The 20,358-nt window shown below is 46.5% G+C and overlaps 1 protein-coding gene across 2 annotated transcripts in view; it reads left to right on the plus strand.

Annotated features, from left to right (window-relative positions):
* Window positions 1-19,797, plus strand: part of CARF (calcium responsive transcription factor) — a 100,310-nt gene extending 80,513 nt beyond the window's left edge. For both annotated transcript variants that reach the window (XM_082260729.1, XM_082260730.1), the window contains exons 12-15: window positions 5,385-5,460; window positions 9,800-9,903; window positions 10,413-10,950; window positions 19,148-19,797. In XM_082260729.1, coding sequence (XP_082116855.1) covers window positions 5,385-5,460; window positions 9,800-9,903; window positions 10,413-10,950; window positions 19,148-19,266 — 837 coding nt within the window. In that variant the 3' untranslated portion in view covers window positions 19,267-19,797. The remainder of the gene's footprint in view (window positions 1-5,384; window positions 5,461-9,799; window positions 9,904-10,412; window positions 10,951-19,147) is intronic.
* Window positions 19,798-20,358: the final 561 nt, after the last annotated feature.

A 20,358-nucleotide genomic window follows, 5' to 3' on the forward strand; every position in this document is an offset into this window, starting at 1 on the left:
TGTCAAATATTGAATGAAAATAGTTTTAAAAACCACACACATATACAGTGTTATCCCAAAAATAAGAGTTACCCGGAAAATAAGACCTATCTCGGTTTTTTAGCATGGCTGCAATATAAACCCTACCTCGAAAATAAGCCCTAGTCCTTGTACAATCATGTAATCCACACTGTAAAAGGATTATATAATGTCCAGTGTGTGTCTTTATGTAACATTATTGTAGAAAATACTTTTATTTACTGCTGGGCGCTCATGTGACCTGCCGGAGCTCTCCTCCACTCCTTCAGGCTGATGCCAGCGGACCCTCCATTTGCAGTGCTCGGAGCAGGGCTGACATCAGCGGACCCTCCCTCTGCAGTGCTCGGAGCAGGGCTGACATCAGCGGACCCTCCCTCTGCAGTGCTCGGAGCAGGGAAGAAGAGCTCCGGCGGGTCATGTGAGCGCCCAGCGGCACTGTAAATAATGGTATTTTCTACAATGTTACATAAAGACACACTGGACATTATAGAATCCATTTACAGGGCGGCTTAAATGATTTTACAAGGACTTGTAAACTAAGGTTTATATTGGGGATTACTCCTGAGCTGGCAGGTAGGGAGAGGGGGAGAGAAGATGGGGACAAATAAGACATCCCCTTAAAATAAGCCCTAATGCTTTTTTTGAAGCCAAAATAATATAAGACCCAGCCTCTTTTCCGGGCAACACGGTATAAATACCCTTCTTCTACCAATAAAAAAGACAGCTTTGTCATTGGGGAGATTTCCCTGTCCCATAGCCAAAACAGGATGTGAGAAGAAATCCCTACAAATTTAAGAATCCTTTGGTGACCCCCAGGTCACCAGAACCAGTGTTCCCATTGGAAGATTTCCCCTCTATTACTTTTCTGGGGAAACCCAAAATTTAGGATTTTCTTTCACGTTAAATGATAATGGTAAACGGGACAAATAAAGAGGGTGAATCTCCTTAACAGGGGGCACAGATAGCAATAAAAACCTGACAGGGGTTCGAATCCATCTCCACTTTATCCAAAATTAAAAAAAAAAAAAAGTTTTGCCTTTGGTTATTCTTTAACCACTTGCCTACCGCCAGCAGTACATATACTGCAGCAGGTCGGCTCTGTCCCGCCAAACAACGTAACTTCGCAGGACTGCTTCCATTTGCCAGAGGGGAAGCGGGTCTGGTGGCCACAATTGCCTCCAGGCTCCCACAATCGCTCCATGTGGAAAGAGAACGGCGGTCTGCCATTGTAAACACAGCTGACCGTTGTTCTGTCAGCAATGAACATAGGGCTCCAGTGTTCCTCCTATTTAGGAACACAGGTCCCTGTGTTCATTCCATAGGTACATCCCCCACAATGAAAGGGACACATTTAACCCTTTGATCGCCCCTGGTGTGTGTTAACCCCTTCCCTGCCAGTGTCATTAGTACAGTAACAGCACATATTTTAGGCACTGATTACTGTAGTAATGTCACTGGTCCCCCCAAAAGTGTAAAAAAATGTCAGGATGTCCAATCTGTTTGCCGCAATGTCGCAGTCCCGCTAAAAATTGCTAATCCCCACCATTACTAGTAAAAAAAAATAAATAAATAAAAATGACATCTTTCCCCTAGTTTGTAGACACAATAACTTTTGCGTTAACCACTTCTGGACTGGAAAGTTTTCCCCCTTAATGACCAAGCCATTTTTTGCGATATGGCCCTGCGTTACTTTAACTGATAATTGCGTGGTCATGCGACGCTGTACCCAAATAAAATTGATGTCCTTTTTCTCCCGCAAATGGAGCTTTCTTTTGGTGGTATTTGATCACCTCTGCAATTTTCATTTTCTGAGCTATAAACGAAGTGCGACAATTTTTTAAAAAACAGTATTTCTTTTATTTTCTGCTATATAACATTTCCAAGAAAGAAAAATTTAAAATCAAATTTTTTTCTTCATTTTAGGCCAATTTGTATTCTTTTACATACTTTTAGTAAAAAAAAAAACCCAATAAGTGTATATTGATTGGTTTGAGCAAAAGTTATCCTGTCTACAAACTAGGAGAAAGATTTGTCATTTTTATTTATTTGTTTATTTTTTACTAGTAATGGCGGCGATCAGCGATTTTTAGCGGGACTGTGACATTGCAGTGGACAGATCGGACACCTAACATTTTTGACACTTATGGGGGGACCAGTGACATTACTAGAGTAATCAGTGCTAAAAATATGCACTGTTACTGTACTAATGACACTGGGAGGGAAGGGGTTAATACCAGGGGCGATCAAAGGGTTAAATGTTTCCCTAGGGAGTGCCATCTAACGGTGTGGGGGTTGTATTTACTGAATGAACACAAAGACCTGTGTTCCTAAAAAAGAGGAACACAGGATCCCTGTGTTTACAACGACAGAACAGAGGTATGCCGTGTTTACAGCGACAGAACAGCGGTCTGCGGTTTTTACAACGGCAGACCGCCATTCTGTCTGTACAGGGAGCGATCGTGGGTGCCCGGCAGCAATCGCAGCCATCGGACCCGCTGATTGGCTCCCCCTGTGTCCCGTGATGCGACGTACAGTTACGTTGTTTCGCGGGACAGAGCCTACCTGCTGCAGTGGGCAAGTGGTTAAGTAAATCAGCCCCGATGATTCTGTGTTTTTCCATATTTAGGTTTCTATGCATTACTGTTGAGAAACTGATCCAAAAAGGTAGAGACTACTCAAAATTGGCTATTATTATTTTACATTCCTTAAATACCTCATGTCTGGACCACGACTTATTTAACTCATGCATTTAATTTTTATTAAAATAATTAATAAGGTGATAGTGAATTGACACTTGAGTACCAGAGCCATTTTTTCATGCAAAAACGGACTGTTTGTCCATTTACATCCATTTTTTGTGCAGTCCAAGAAAAATAGGGCTTTAATCCGTTCCAAAAAACAGATGTCAACGGAAGCAGATGTAAATGGATGATTATACATTTACATCCGTTTTTCTATAGCGATTCAATGATGTCCATTTTTTTTTTTTTTTTAGCTGTCAACAGTCTCCATGTGTGTAAGGGGCCTAAGGGCCTGTTCTCACCAGATGCAGTGAGGCCGTGCTGGCAGCTATTTCCAGCACAGCCCGCCCTAACGCATGGACAAGGCAAAATGCTTTGCTTTCTGTCAGGGCCGATCCTAGGGTAACAGACGCCTGGGTGCAGAAATATTTATGGCGCCCCCCCCCCCCCTGCCGTGTGCCTGGGCCCCCAACAGCTCTGCCGGCTTCCCTGTCCCTCCAGTGGCTGTGGGTACACAGGAGCATCTGTCAGGATGGAGAGTAGTGAAAGGGGCCAGTAAATATGTCATTTACAGGCCCCTTCCTTTAGTGAATGAATGGACATAGTGTGCGATCGGTACTGATCGCTCCTGTGTCTAATGATAACTAAGTATAGTAAACTGTGTTTACTATGCTTCAGTTTATGAATGAACAGGAGCCTCTGTCTCCTGTTCGTTCTTCTACAGTGCAGCTAAGGCTACAAAAAATGGAATTGAAGAATGTGTCCTCAAATCCTTTCTCTGTCTCAAAGGTGAGATATCAGGGGTCTGTTTAGACCCCTGATATCTCACCAAAGGACCCCCCCTTCCTCAACAGAGTTGTAAAAAAAAAAAAAAAAACTATTTTAAAATGTAAAAAATATATTGTGAAAAAAATATTTTTTAAACATTGTTAAAAAAATATTATTTTTAAGAAATTGTACAAAAATAATTTTCAAAAATGATGAAAAAATTTACAAAATGTAAGGTCTCGTTCAAACTGGTTCTCTGACCATAAAGTGTGAATGAGAAGTTTGCTGGAGCCACCTGTTACTCTATGAGGATGCAATGGCTGTATAAATACAGCCACAGTTCCTAAATTCTCAGGTGTGAAGGTGAGAGGCCCCGAATGCATACTGTCTGTGCTTAGGGCCTTCCACCTGCACCCACACACCTATCAAATTACGACCTGCAGGTGTGTTCGTACTGCTGCTGCGTCCCCATAGGGTAACATAGCCGGCCTGGACACAGCAATAGCCACTAATTCACACTGTATAGGCCACAACACCTATGTGTATGAGCATGAGGAGAACATGGGATAGAGGAGATGAGACTGGAAGAGAAGGAGGACATGTGATTAAGAAGTAGGACATGGGAGGGAGGAGATGGGACTAGAGGTGGATGGAGGATATATAAAGGTGTAAGAATTTTAAAATAAAAGTGGGTGCACTGAAGGATTCTGTGGGAGGGCCACAGGGAGGGCAGTGGGGAATGTTGGTGGTCAGGCCTGGGGGGGACCCAGGCCTATAGCTGTGTAAAGGACCCCATCATTTCTGATGGCTGCCCTGACAGGAAGCCTGTTATCCATGGCAGAGAAGTACTCAGCCCCACTTTTTTAAATCTATAGGGGAAAATCTTGAAAGTCTATTCTGGAAAATTTCAAGGCTAATAGGAAAGGAATTGTCAAACAAAGGACATGATGGAGAGCCAGTCACTGCCACAGAGGACATTTAAAAAAAAATACCATACAAAGAGAAGAGGGTCCTCCTTTTTATGTGACTGTGGTATGTTTCACTTTTAAAAGAGACATGCTGCCTTGGCACTGAGAATGAGTGACCAAGTTCTGCTGTGCCCTGAAAACTATTAGGGACAAGAGGGAGTGAACAATATAGGAGTATATTTATAGGCATGCACAGGGGGTGTGCCAGGTGTGCCTAGGCACACCCTAACCACTGTGTGCGGTGCCAATTGCCCCTATTGCCTGGCCTCCCCCCCCCCCCTATCACGCTCCCAGAAAATTGGCCATTCCCTGATGAAGCAGCAGAATTTTAAACTTATCAGATTCTATGGCCAGCTTGAAGGGGATACTACAATAACTGATGGAGGGGAGGAGAGCTCGCCTATCCTGGCCCCTAGCTCCGGGGGGATCCTCCGCTCGGTCCCGGGATTTTACTGCGGGATCACACCGGAACTGCCGCACTCTCCTTGGCAATGGAGAAAAGTGCAGCAGTGTGCCGACGGAAATTACCCCGCGTCGCCGCTAGATGGCAGTGAAGAGGCGGCAACAGCCAAGCAGGCAGACAGTCACGGTGTACACAGTATGTAGAGGCTCCGTTCTCTCACTGCTGCAGTGAGAGACTCCCGCGACTTGCGGGAGATTTTTAGGGTTATGTGCGCCCCCCCTCATGCGGCGCCTGGGCGCGGGGCACCCCCCGAACCCGCCTAGGATCGGCCCTGCTTTCTGTTGTCAGTTCACACCACAGTTCATACCAAAGCTTGCCATTTCTAACCATGGTATGGTAATGCCGCTGCGGTGAACAGAACTCTTTTTGAAATGCCACTTGTGATGTTTTTTCTAGTATTAAAATATATTTATATGTTTTATTTAGTTGCAGTGGAACTCTGATAATGGCAGTGTTCTCAACGAAATGGTTACAGTTACATTTGAATCCGCTTCTCAAGAAGGTAGGTGTTTATTTTCCTATTTTTACTTTATACTGACCGAACACCACATCCACATTCAATCAGTTTTTTCCCTCGGTATTGTTTAGAGCAGGGGTGTCCAACCTTTTAAACTTCCTGGGCCTCATTGGAAGTAAAGGAATGTTCTTGGACACACATAAAATACACTAACAATGACAGCTGATGAGCAAAAAAACGTCAGGCAGATCACAAGTTACCGATTAACCTATATAAATAATGTACCTATCTGAGTAATAAAACCTAATTTCTCTTTCGTTCATTGACAGACACAGCTCCTGATCTTCTTAACCATTGGTTTATACTGCCCCCTACAGGAGTAGGACACTAGGCAGAAAAAAAGTCTGGCTTCGCCTATGGGCAGTCCCAGGGGGTATACTCCCTTTCTCTGCTATAGGTACACTGTTTTTTCTGCCTAGTCAGGAGTAAGGAGCTAGTTCCTTGCTGGGATCTCTGGTCCTCTGTTTTTTTCCTGTGAGATCTACAATCAACTGCCAGATTGGGCGACGGGCTGGATAATCTAGGATCCAGTGGTCACCTCAGTCGGGCCAGCGAGCGCGCACAGACCTCAGCTCCGCACTAGGTCAGCCGCGACATAGCCCTACCGAACAGGGGCCGGCCTGCGAGTTAAACGCCTCGCGAGGTCACATACGACCGAGTCTCAGCCCAAAACTCCGCATTCCTCCTGGCCGACAGCCCCCCATTTCGATGGAGAGGAGGCTCTGTCTGGAGTGGCGCCCGCCTGGTTCTTGGTATGGTAAGTAACTGTCCCCCTTCTCCCCCTGGAGGTTTTTTTTAGGGTGGACGTGGGCCACTCCAAGGGACAGTTGGGCCCCCAGGATCCCCTCTTTCCCGTTGGGCACCCCCCTCATTGGTCTAGTGGTCCCTGTGGGCCAGCCTCGTGGTGCCATCATTTTGTTGTAGCTTGTGTGCTTAATGCACGGCAGAAATGTTGGTGTAGTCTGGCAGCCATTTTGCGGGGGTTTACCATTAAAAATAGCGGCGGCCGAGACAGTGGAGTCCTCTGGACGGCGGTGGGACCCCTACCTCATCCCCTGGTGCTGACTCCTGGATCATTTCATTTCCTGAACACCACACAATTCTGATGGCTGCAGGTGCCGGTTTCTGCCAGGTGGGGGGTCTGGTGGATTATTGTGGTGGCTGCAGGTGCCGGTTTCTGCCGGGTGGTGAGTCTGGTGGGGTCCTCTCCCTCTCTGCTGAAGAGCGGTGGAGGTGTCCCTAGCAGTGTTTTTACACCTTTTTTTGTGGGGTCCCCCTATTGACTCATGGAGTCTTTGGAGCACATTTCCCCACCTGATCCCCTCTCAGAGGCTGCGGGGCCCTCTGGGTCCCAACCACCTATTGATGCACTGACGGCTGTCCTCGAGTCCTTTGTGTCCAGGGTGGAGGGGGTTTTTGGGCGACGGGCTAGCAAGAAGCGCCCCTCGTCTTCCCCTGCCTCATCTGTCTCCTCGGATCCTGAATCCTATTTTGGCTGCCGCAGACGTAGGTCACTCTGCTGGGTCTGCGAACACGCGCCCTGAGTTCTCACGAAAAGACGCTGGTGGATGCAGTGATTGTGTCTGTGCGTAAGACCTTAAAGATGGAGGATGCAGCTGAAGGTGCGACAGGGGTGCCGGTACCCTTTGGCACTCACAAGCCATCCAGAGTGGAAAGGTATTTCCTTTCCACTCCTAATTTGACTGAATTGTCGCTAAAAGGTGGGAACAACCAAAATGTCCCCTTGTGGTCCCTAAGCAATTTGCTATGCGGTATTTGAGGAGTCCCTTCTTAAAATGTTTACTGTTCCACTGGTGGTGGACCCTCCAGTTTCCAGACTGAACAAGGAAACCTTGATTCCGGTTGAAGAGTCTCCAGCCTTTAAGGACCCGGCTGACAGGAAGGCAGAGGCTGTGGCCCGCAAAATGTACACTTTGGCTGGTTCGGCACTGAGGCCGGAATTCACCATTGCCCTGGTATCGCAAACTCTGACCGAGTGGGCTAAGCTCTTATGCCATGACCTGGAGGGGGAGCAGCTTCCCCCTGCCTTTGCTGAGCTGGCGGACCAGTTGGTCCAGGGGCTGCAGTTTATCTGTGATGCCTCATTTGATGCGGCTCCCCTAGTTGCTAGGCTCTCTGTTTCGGCAGTGGTCCTTCTGCGTATTTTTTAGCTCAAATGCTAGTCTGCAGACCAGACTTTTAAAAAGGCCTTGACTGATCTTCCTTTTCAAGGAGATCGCCTGTTTGGAGCTACCCTGGATGAAATCCTTAAGGGTCTCACAGGGGGAAGAGTATCTTTCTTCCGCAGGCTAGTAAGGGCAAGGACCCTCGTCGATGTGGGCCATCTTTCTCAGCTCATAAGACCTTTTTTCCGTCCCTCAGGGGCGACTAACAAGGGATCAAAAACCTTTCAGGGCCTCCTCTGGTGGATCCAAGCGAACTTGGTCTGGCAAGTCGAGAGCGGGCTTCTCCAGACCCGCGGACAAGGCTCCTTCAGCGTGAAGGTGGGCCCTCACCCATATCTGGGGTGGGGGATCCTCTTCACTGGTTTCCGAACCCGTGAACTTCCCTGGTACAGGACAAGTGGGTCCACAAAGTCATACAGTCCAGCTACAAAATCGAGTTTCGTTCTTACCCTCCGGAAAGGTTCTTTCCTTCCAACTCGCTTACAGGGTCTTTTTGGGGTGGTGCAAGACCTGTTACTTCAAGGGGTGATTGTCCCTGTTCCGACATTGGAACACTTTCAGGGGTTTTACTCAAACCTGTTTACAGTTCCCAGGAAGGAAGGCAAGGTGAGTCCAATTCTGGACCTCAAGGCGCTGAACTGCTGTGCGCGGGTGCAGACGTTCAGAATGGAGTCCATTACGGTTGGTATCCTCTGATTTACCCTTTCCCCCTTCTGCCAAGACTTCTACGCAGGTTCGAGGCAGAAGAGATTCCGGTCATCTTTGTGGTCTGGCCTCGCCAGGCTTGGTACGCCGATCTGGTGCGGCTGGTCGCAGACGCTGCTTCTATCTCACACTGGATCTGGAAACCATTGTTCAAACATATAATATCGAGCACCAGGAACCACTGTTATCAGGTACTGCAGTTACAAGTTTTGACAAGGACAGTAAGTGCATCCTGGTTGTTCCTCCATCAAGCATTGATTTTTCAGGTTTGTAAGGTGGCCACTTGGTCATCAGTTCATATGCTCACCAAGTTTTACAAGGCCAAATTTGGGCATAACCTTTTGCAAGTAGTAAATTGAGTGGGCAGTTTTATTTTCTGGTAGTCTGTTTTTCCTTTTAGACCCCCTAGTCCCATTGGTGCCACTGCTTTGGGAGCAAATTAGATTTTTTTTGTACTCACTGTGAAATCTGTTGCTCCTGTGCTGTTTTTTGTTTTTGGTACCTACTCCTGCTGGTGGCATGACACCCAGTGGCAATAATCCAAAGCAGAATTTTGCCTCCTGAACTGAATTTAAAATAGTTCAAAAGACTAAACATTTTTTACTTTATTGCATTCCTTGCATTCAGGTAAAAAATGTTTAGACTTTGTTTTTGGCCCCTCACCCCTCCTTTTACTTGCCTGCGCTCTCATTCAATCCAGTGCTATGCACATCTGCAGCTCTTCTCTCCCCTCACTTCTGTGTCTCACTGGCTTTGGGGCACTGGGAGCCAATTGTCCATCAACACTGACGAGGGAGCAGGGGGCCCCGCTGTCTATGTCAATGGACATAGCAGCAGGGCTCAGAAACAAGCACACACAAGTGCCCCCATGAGAAGCAGCTTCTCATGGGATCACTGGACAGAGAGAAGGGGCCAGGAGTGCCGGCTTGGGACCCAAGAAGAGAAGGTTCAGGGTCACTCAGTGCAAGTCTGTTGCACAGAGGAGGCAAATGAGAGGTTTGTGTTTTGGGATTTTATTTGATGTTTTCCTGTATAATCACTTTAACTTCCTTCAAGCAGGTTTTGCATTCCTATAAACATGTGTGGGGATGCAAAACTAATTTGGGGCCAACAATAGTCTGTTGGCAAGGGGTCCTTTATGGTGAGAACAAAATATATTTTTTTCTACGCCTCCTGTTGCATTCTGTGTACTTTTAAATGCATTACAAAGTTTAACAGGAAACATGGGATTCTATTGTATTTGCTGCAACATGGTTACATACCCAGCATTTTTACCACTGGAGTTCCTAAGAGATGCAGAATAAAAATACCAATACAATAGAAAAGAATGCCTCTTTAAGAACAAATTCTCCCCCAGACCCTCCCCATAAACATAAGCAATGCAAGCTCATCAATGATACAAATAACTTTGAAAACTATTTGCTGTTTCACAGAGCAAGAAGTGGAGAATCTGCCCAATGAAGACATCTGTCAAGATACAGCTCAGCTGATCTCCTCACTTACTTCTCTTCAACCAAAAATATTTGCACAGCTACAGGTAGGGGAATCTTACAGGAGTGTTAATAACAAGTACAACAACATGAATAGCTACAGATGAATCATGCTTGTTGTGTTGACTATTTTATTGAATACACAAAGCAATATATTCAGAATCAAACACAGCAATGAGATGGACAATTTTCATGCTAAGACTATGCATGCAGTCTTGGACTAAAAATAAAAGCCTTAGGGCTCTTTCACACGGTCCGCCTATGTAGGCGGATTCGTGCTGCTCAGCAGGGGATCGTAAACACAGATCCCCGCTGAGCAGGAAGGTGACCGCTCCCTCTCCACTCTGTGTGGTGTCAGAGCCCCATGCATCTCTATGGGGGAATCGGATGAGAGCGGATTTCTTTTATGGATTTAGTTCACAAGTACTGTGTATCTGATACTGTCATTAGAGGATAAGACATTTATTTATACAAATGAGTGTAAGCATCATAATGTTAAATATACATGATTGACGCATTTCAGTAATGTCTGTGCATGGCTTGTTGTTTTCTCAAGGGACTTCAGCTTCAGCCCTCTTTCACATCCTCTGATGGAACTACTGCCCTCATTGCAGTGAATCAGTCATCTTCCACATTCGCCTCTCCTGATGAAACAACAGCTCTAATTACAGTAAACCCTGAAACACCATCATTCACATCATCTGATGCAGCAACAGCCTTGATCACTGTGAATCACCCAGCTCCATCATTTACGTCTTCTGATGGGACAACAGCACTTATTACATTGAATCACCAGCCCCAGACATTCACATCTGCTGACGGAACTACTTCCCTTATCACAGTAAGCCCGTCAACTCTCTTGAATGCTGGAGCAAGCAATCAGCCACTTGTGCTAAGTCACTTACACAGTCAGTCATGTGACTCCTCTGTGTCTTCTGTCACTACTTTGCCTGCATCTGGTCACAACATAGTGAGTATGGGACAGCTAGTGACTGTGGAGGATGCTTCTGGCATGTCAGGAGAGGTGCACCAGATCCTGCTGGGAGAGATACACCCAATTCCTATCAGGATTATAGACAACCAGCCAACAATTGGTGAGTGTATTTTCTATAGTACATCATAGGAAAACACTGTAGTAGAGCCACTTATGTATTGCTTGTGCAGTTCCAATTTAAAAGTAGAGCTTTAACAAAATTTGGACCCCTTTGCTACTCTGTCCAAAATAAAATCGTGAAAGGTAATAGAAGGCATGAAGCCATAGAATGCCTGAACTCTGATTGTAACATATGGAAGAAATCAGATGGCCAAGTGTCTAGGCCAGTGTTTCTCAACTCCAGTCCTCAGGGCACACTAACAGGCCAGATTTTAAGTATTACCTTGTGGAGATGCAGACTAGAAAACTGCAACCACAGAGCAGCAAATTATATCACCTGTGATGTATTTCAGTTTTCTTGCAAACCTGGCCTGTTAGTGTGCCCTGAGGACTGGAGTTGAGAAACACTGGTCTAGGCATAGACTCGTAAAATCAACCATCATAGGATTCTGAGCGGCGGTTTGTGCAGAGAAGGCTGTTATTGAAGGGTTACGGGGTAATTCTACTTTACTTCAGTTCTTTTTAGGTGGGCATACACAGTGTTGCTATACAGTGATTGAGGCAAAGGTTTATGTTGATCATATGTAAACAAAATAATCTATGCTCCTACCTTCCACTATACCTTAGGTACTTGTGCTCGCAAAATAAATTCCACCCAAATAATGTTATACCGTATAATAAAGTGCATGTGTTTATTTAGCTAGTATAGTGTAGTGTATTTCATGATAAAACATAATTTCTCTTACGTCCTCCGACAGTCGCCGCCCACTCATACAGTCTTCACCAATGGGGTATTGACTTCCTCTCCTAAGGAGTAGCTAGGCAAAAGACTTGTTAAAACAAAAGCATTTACATAGACACACCCATGGGGGCTGTCCCACTGGTCCAATACCCCCCTGCAATAGCCATCCCAACTCAGTTTGTCTTCTGCCTAGTTCAGGAGTAGTCAGGCTTCCCTGTGCTGGGGCTACAGTCTCAGCCTTCTTCTTCTATTTTATGATTTTATTTTCTGAAAATGTCATTTTTTCTTTGCATTACTAGATGTTTATTTTGTCAGCGTTAGTTAGTCGGATCTTCGGATGAAGACGGCGTTTGCGGTGCTGGGAATCGGACTGGCTGCCCTGGTTCTCCAGGACAGAGGGTCAGATGGAATCCCAGCCCGCCATCGAGCGTTTAATATGCTATGTGTTCGCCCTGGCCTCACAAACGACCCATCCCTGTCCTCAGGGATGCAGCCTTGTGAGGTGGCTACCTCACCGGACACATGCACGGTTCGTCCGTGCACTACTGGTGTCCTGCATTTTTGGCTGACGGCACTACCCTGCCATCTGAGGGTGGGCGGTTTCCCATTGATATGAGGCACCCCACGCCATCGGGTACAGGTAAGTACACTCTGTGTGGGGCCTCTGTCTGGGGTCGGCAGTCCTGTGTGTCTGTGGTGTCCCCTATGTCTGTGCATTTTGGGCTCCCTGATCCCGGTCCCTGCGGGGGTCTTTTCTCTCACAGCCAGCGCTGTGTGGGGTTTTGGGGGATCCCTCTCCTGTGTCACTTGAGGGTGCTTGGAGGTACAGACACGTGCGGCGACCGCTGCGGGGTTAAAAACCGTCGGTCTGCCATTTTAGGTGTGGGCAGCATGTCTGGCTTCACTGTGGGCGCTTATACAGCATTATATGTAGTGTATTTTGGCGCCTTGTGGCGCAATATTATGTGTGGCAACGATCGTTCCGAGCACATGTCGGTGGCCATTTTGCCAAAGCCTCCCATTGCTTTGCATAGGCATCCATGTTTCCTTAGCCTACAGCCTCAGTTCAGTCTATGCGGTGACATCACTTCCTTCCTTTACTCAGGAGCGACCGAAGGAGCTGGTAACACTTGTGGGGCTCTGTCCTGCTGTCCTTTTCTTTTCCTCCATTGTGCAATCTTCCTGGCTTCAGTTTGTCCCTGCGGGGAGTCTGTGTTGCACAGTCACTGTAGCGGTGTGCTGCGGGGTCCGCGGCGCTCTTAAAGGGCCAGTACCTTACTAAAAAAAAAAAACTTTTTTTGCAATGGAATCCCAGGACAACAAATTCCCTCCAGCCTTGGTGGGGGATTCAAGTTCTTCTGAATCCTCTACTCTGACTAATTTGGCTGCTGTTGTGGCGACTTTGGTGTCCAAAATGGATGTGCTGATGTCTGAACGTGCTGCTAGAAAAAGGCCTAGGATTTCTTTTTCTTCTGATTCTGAATGTGACTTGGTTTCTGTAGGTAGCGTACCCCTTTCAGGGTCTCGCTCTTCTCAGGACCTGCAAGAGTCTGAGGGGGAGGCGGAGGTTACAGGGGTGGATGATTCCCCCCCTGGGTCGCCAGAGGAACGCGCAGCTATGGACGCGCTGATTTCTGCCATTAAAGAAACACTACATTTAGAGGATGGGCCCAATCCTCCGGGCATTGTTTCATCGTTTGGTACACACAGAACCCGCAAGACGGCGCAGGTTTTTCCCTGCCCCGCTGAGTTTCATCACACTGTGAATGAGCTATGGCGCAATTTGAAACACGCCTTTACGGTGCCTAAAAGGTTTCAACTTCTCTATCCTTTTGCGTCTTCTACGGTTGCACGCTGGTGTGTGGCTCCTCAAGTGGATCACACTGTAGCCAGATTGAACAAGGCTACTTTGGTTCCTAACGAAGATTCTCCGGTATTTAGGGATCCTACGGATAGGAGGCTGGAATCACTTGCCCGCCACTCCTATGTGGTGGAGCGTTCCATGCTCAAACCTATTTTCGCCTCTGTCATGGCGGCTCAGGCTGTGGCGGATGGGACCAAGGTGCTCAGACGCACCCTCGTGGCTGATTCTGCTCCCCCCACTACCGTGGAGATGGTGGACCAGATTTATTAAGGGGTCATGTATTTGTGCGATAAGGCCTTGAATGAGGCCCCTTTAGCTGCGCGCCTGTCCAGTGTCGTGGTGCTTAACCGTCGGCTGATATGGTTGAAGAGCTGGTCGGCTGACCAGAAATCTAGAAAGGCGGTGGCTGACATTCCCTATGCGGGGTCTCACCTTTTTGGTGAATCCCTAGATGAATTGGTTAAGGGAGTCACTGGGGGCAAGAGCACTCTGCTGCCCCAGAATCCTAAGGGCAAATTTTTCCGCGGCAAGTGGGGTCCCCCCTCTAACCCTAATCAGGGGTCCTTTCGTGCCTTCAAGACACAGTACAAGGGGAAACCCTTCAAGGGCAAGGGTGGCCAGAGAAAGCCCTGGGCCGGCAAACAAAAATCCGGCCATGCTGGTGCGGCGGCTCCGACCGCCTCTGCCTGAAGGGGTGCCCTCACCCATTTCAGGGGTGGGGGGACGTTTTCGCGGTTTCCTCCAACCTTGGTTGCTCCGAATTCAGGACAGGTGGGTTCAGGAAATCATTTGATCGGGGTACAAGATCGAATTTCTTTCATGGCCGGCAGACAGATTCTTTCCCTCAAATCTTCATTTGACCCCAGGGCGGTTACAAGATCTGCATCAAGCGGTACAGGATCTCCTCGCTCAGGGGGTAATCGTCCCGGTGCCTCATCGGGACAGGTTTCGGGGTTTTACTCAAATCTGTTCACTGTGCCCAGAAAGGAGGGCAAAGTGGATTCTGGACTTGAAAGCTCTGAACCGCTTCATGCGCGTTCGAAAGTTCCGTTCGGTGGTGGCCTCTCTGAGTCCGGGAGAATTCCTGGCCTCTATCGACCTGAAGGATGCGTATCTACACATCCCCATTTTCGAGGGTCATCAGAGGTACCTCCGGTTTGCTATCGCAGAGTATCATTTTCAGTTTGTGACGTTACCCTTTGGTCTCGCTTCGGCTCCAAGGGTCTTTACCAAAGTGTTGGTGCCTGTTCTGGGCCTGTTACGGGCACAGGGCATTGCGGTCTTGGGTTATCTGGACGATCTCCTGTTATGATCGAGTGCCAGTCAGAGCATGCTGTGCGATCTGTCCACTACGGTCCAGACACTCCAGGAGTTCGGTTGGACCATCAACGTTCAGAAGTTGACCTTATCTCCTTCGGTTCGTCTCCCGTATTTGGGAATGGTTCTGGACTCTGCTCAAGCGAAGGTGTTTCTGCCGGAGGACAAGCTCCGGACCCTGCAGTCCGAGGTCAGTTCCCTCAGGGACAACGAATCCTCGTCACTCAGGACCTGTATGCGGTCCCTGGGGTTGATGGTATCGGCCTTCGAGGCGTTACCATTTGCAGTTTCACACGCGGTCTCTCTAAGCGGAGATCCTGGCCAGATGGGACAGACCACCTCAGTCCTTGGACGTGAGAGTGTCTCTGAGTCGCCAAACCAGAATGAATCTCTTGTGGTGGCTTCAGTCCCCGGCTGTTTCGGAAGGGAAGTCCTTCCGGCCGTTACTGTGGACGGTGATTACCACGGATGCCATCCTGTCGGGCTGGGGTGGCGTCCTGGGCAACCTATCTGCCCAGGGAACTTGGTCGGAGGAGGAATCCTCCCTTCCGATAAACATATTGGAATTGAGAGCGATCAGGCTGTGCCTGCTCCATTGGTCGGATCGTCTTCAGGGCCATCCTGTACGGGTGCAGACGGACAATGCCACTGCGGTGGCATACATCAACCCCCAAGGGGGCACCCAAAGTGCCCGGGCGGCCCAGGAAGTGACCAGTATTCTGTCTTGGGCTGAGACTCATATCGGCAATTCACATTCCGGGTGTGGAGAATTGGCAGGCAGATTATCTGAGCCGCCAGACCCTGGACCAGGGGAATGGTCCCTGCACCCGGAGGTATTTCTAATGCTGTGTACGAAATGGGGATCCCCGGATGTGGATCTGTTCGCGTCTAACAAGGTGGAAAGGTTCATGGCAAGAACGCGCGATCCTCTGGCAGACGCCTCGGATGCGTTGCTAGTGCCTTGGCATCAGTATCGTCTGATCTATGCCTTTCCTCCGATTCAGTTGTTGTCCAGGTTCCTTCGCAGGTTGGCCTCGGAACACACTGGTTAGCCTGGTGGCGCCGGACTGGCCACGCCGGTCCTGGTACGCGGACATCATTCACATGGCTGTCGAGCCTCCAGGGCGGCTGCCAATGCGGGAAGATCTGCTGTCTCAGGGACCGATCTTCCATCCTGCTTTACAGTCGCTGGCTTTAACGGCTTGGCTGTTGAAAGCCAGGTCCTGAGAGACAGGGGTCTTTCCTCAGAGGTCATTCCTACTTTAAGCAAGGCTAAAAAAGCCTCGTCTGGTAAGATTTATTACCGAACGTGGAAAGCTTATTTTGCCAGGTGTGAGTCCAGGGGTTTCTCTCGTTCATACTCGGTGGCCAGAGTGTTGGCTTTCCTTCAGTCTGGTGTGGACCAGCGGCTTGCTTTGGCCACGATTAAGGGCCAGGTGTCGGCACTGGCTGTTATTTTTCAGCGCCCTGTGGCATCTAATTCTTTGATTCGCACCTTCATTCAAGGTGTGCGTCACTTGGCCCCTCCTAGAAGGGAGCCTCTGCCTCCATGGGACTTGAACTTTGTTCTGTCCGTGTTACAACGTTCCCCGTTTGAAAACCTCAGGGAAATTTTGTTTTCCTCTGCTATCTAAAAAGGTTGCCTTTCTGGTAGCGATCACTTCTGCGAGTGTTGGAGTTGGCGGCGTTGTCTTGCCGCTCCCCTTACCTGGTGGTTCATAGGAATAAGGTGGTCTTGCGACCTAACCCGTCCTTTCTTCCAAAGGTGGTTTCGGATTTTCACCTCAATGAGGACATTGTCTTACCTTCGCTCTGTGCAAATCCTAAGCATCCTAAAGAGATTGCCTTGCATTCTTTGGATGTTGTCAGGGCGATCAGGGTTTACCTGTCGTCGACTGAATCCTTTCGAAAATCGGATTCTCTCTTTGTCCTTCCTGAGGGACCTCGGAAGGGTATGGCTGCGTCTGCAGCGACCATTTCAAAATGGATCAGACAGACAATTGTTCAGGCCTATTTGTTGAGGGAACGGGTACCACCCTTCCCTGTCAAGGCGCACTCTACCAGATCGGTGAGTACGTCCTGGGCCCTCTAGCATCAGGCTTCGGTGGCCCAGGTGTGCAAGGCTGCGACTTGGTTGTCAGTGCACACTTTTTCCAAATTCTACAAAATTGATGTTCTGGCATCAGCTGATGCCTCATTTGGCCGCAAAGTTCTCTGTGCGGCAGTACCGTAGGGGACCCAGGTTTTGTGTGGGTCCCTGGCTATTGGGGTTGTTTATCCCCTTGGTTTTTTGCTTTCCTGGGTTGTTGCTCCTGTTGAGCTTTTTTGTTGCCCAGAAGGTTCCCTTGCTGTTCATGTAAGGTTCCTTTCTCTGATATGGGTACTACGTTGCCTTTTTTTCTGATGGTTGCGTTTCCCACCCCTCGTGTCTACACTGCTTTGGGACATCCCCATTGGTGAAGACTGTATGAGTGGGCGGCGACTGTCGGAGGATGTAAGAGAAAACTGAATTTTTGTAAAATCTTACCGTAAAATTCCTTTCTCTGAGTCCTCCGACAGTCGCCACCCCCGCCCCTCTTTTGGGGTTCTTATACACTTAACTGCTTGCTACCAAACTGAGTTGGGATGGCTATTGCAGGGGGGTATTGGACCAGTGGGACAGTCCCCATGGGTGTGTCTATGTAAATGCTTTTGTTTTAACAAGTCTTTTGCCTAGCTACTCCTAAGGAGAGGAAGTCAATACCCCATTGGTGAAGACTGTATGAGTGGGCGGCGACTGTCGGAGGACATTTTAAAAAAGATTTTACAAAAATTCCGTTATTTCTCAAGTCTGTTTTACAAGAGACCAAACAAGTTGGAAGGTTTGGTTGGTTTGCTGTAAATTACACATGATACAGCAGAGATTAAAAAAGAAAAGGTGGTGAAGCATTGTACAGACATGACTGTCAGCGCGGTTGATCTCCTGAAGCCTCTTTTCAGCCACTTTTCTTCATTGATCATGTCTGTGTTCAAAACATGAAAAAACAATATGATATAATAGTTTAGATTTATTGGCCATTTTTGATTAAATAGTATGCATGACAAAATAGCATATTATTGTACTTTCTTGGTTCCCCCAAGGTTACCACCTCCATATTACACCACTGAAACCCCACAAGATACTTTTCATGTTTTACTAACATTTTCAGTGCTTAGGAGGATAACCAAAGCCAGAGCTCAGACAGAAGTCACCTGTACAAAGGGAGGTGTGGCCATGCACCTTGGTGTGCATGTATGCATAACAGGATAACCGGATAATCATTGCACCTAAATCTGTAGCTTTGACCATGTTCCAACTGCATTTTAAGAGTAACATTTAGTTATATTTTTTACCCTTCTTTATTATTCATTGCATGCCACTTTTTCTTTGTCCAAGGAATAAAGTTTTGTTGCTTTTCATACCCTGAATACTTGATAAAAACACTGAGGAGCCATATACTCCGTAGTTGCACTGAAGCTTCACATTTTTTATCCCTTGCAGTATCATATGGGTTTACGGACATGCTTATACAAAGTTTATTGTAAAAATAGACATTACAAACCGTAATACAAAGGAAAAATCATTATAAATACCCCCAAGAGGGGTTTCGGTAAACGAAAATGGAGATATAACAAAATGTAAACTTTAATAGTGTTACATTGGTGGAAACCGAAGAGAATTTTCTGTTCACAGATAATAATGGTAAAAGATAAAAAATGTGTCTCACTTTTAGTTCACAAAAATACCAATAGAAGTATATATTTAATGGACCTAAAGTGAATGAAAGAAATATTTCTTGAAGTAAATCACAGGTTTCCTCCACGGTAGCACAGGTCTTTTATAGGCATTATATATACCCTGTGTAATTTCCATCGGAAGCTGCACATGCTATGTATAGCCTGTTAACAAGTAAATGGATGAACGCGGCCATGCTCTAAAAAGCTCTGCACTCGAATGTTCTGAGTTCAGAAAATACATTGGACAAAAGCAGGTCCACGTACAGCAATTCACTGGTATGTCAGGCTGTACATGGCACAGCGTCAGAAAGAACCGAGAAATTAGACTAGGCACATATTATAGCTATAAAAGCCACCTGTGCTCCCAAACCCTATTGGATAATATTAGAATCTTTCTGTATTTCAGTTTTCAACCAGTGTTTTACTGACAATATTGTAATTCATTGATTATTCTGAATTCCTCTTCCTACGAGACATGGATTGATTGCTTCTTTCTATTTTTTTTTTCCTTTTTTGTAGTTGAAGTCAGTCCAGTTGATGCATTTTGTACTGAGCAAATTGAAGAAAAGAGAGGGCAACCTGAAGCACAGTCACATGAAGATGTAGCTGAAACCATGGACTGTCAGGACTCCGCTTGAACAAAGAAAAATAATGACATGATCTCTTTTTTATATCTTGTAATGCATTTTCTGCAGTAGAATTTAATAACTCTCATATTGAGGGGAAACGTGGACAATAGTCAATACTGATCCAAAATTTGGATATTTTGCTGATAACAATGTTTCATATAATTTCTTCAAAAAAATGCTTCTAGAAATGAAGGGTTTAAACCAGGACATCTGTACCGGCACTGGGTGCTTTTTGTCTTTTTAGTCATAGGACATTGGTGCAAATACTGGATGTTCTCTAAATTAGTTCAAGCAAACACAATTGTAACATAAATAGGTGTTCTGGAATAATATGCGAACCCCTAATGTAGCGACAATTGCATCATATTGTATATCCTGTACATGTTGATATATCCTTCACATCTGAGAGCAGGACTATCACAGTATATGTCTGGTTAGGGCATGACATAATGAACATCCCATGGGTTGCAAATGCCCTAATGGTCTCTGTATACTTTGTATTATTACTATCATATCCCCTTGAGAATTGTGTTGCATAGTTTTTATACAAGTACTTATATCACATTAAAGTTGACAGGAAGTCTGTAGCCACATAACAAACTGGTAAGACCAAACCAAAAAAAAGTCACAGTGCTTTAGGGTAACTACAAATACCTGGATGTCCAAGGGTTTCTTAGGCCTTTTTGTTCTAGAATAAAATATCAAACTGGTTCGGACTTTCTGGTGAAGTAAATCTCAAACTTTGATAGGGGGCTACCTTTACTTGAACTAACGTCCGTTGACAAGGTTTCCTTCTTTCTTTTCGAAAGTAGAAAAGCTCATTGTGAAAAGTAAATTTTAGCAAACCCATTTCTAAATATGGTGACGTTACTGTTTATACTGCAGTTTAATTTGTACCCCAGTGTGAATGGTAGAAGAGATAATGTTAATGTTAAAGCCCAGTTATAATTTTAGTTTAAATAATTTAAATACAATCCACGTTTATCTAAAGAAAAGGTGTACAAAACAGGCACAACCTGAGTAGAAAAACTTGCTCTCTGCGTGAATGCTGCAATGTCAGTCCCTTGCTTTCTTCGGGGAAGCAAAAAAAATCTCTTTGCA

Source organism: Pelophylax lessonae, assembly GCF_965119305.1.
Source record: "Pelophylax lessonae genome assembly, chromosome: 6".
In the NCBI taxonomy this organism is placed as follows: Eukaryota; Metazoa; Chordata; class Amphibia; order Anura; family Ranidae; genus Pelophylax; species Pelophylax lessonae.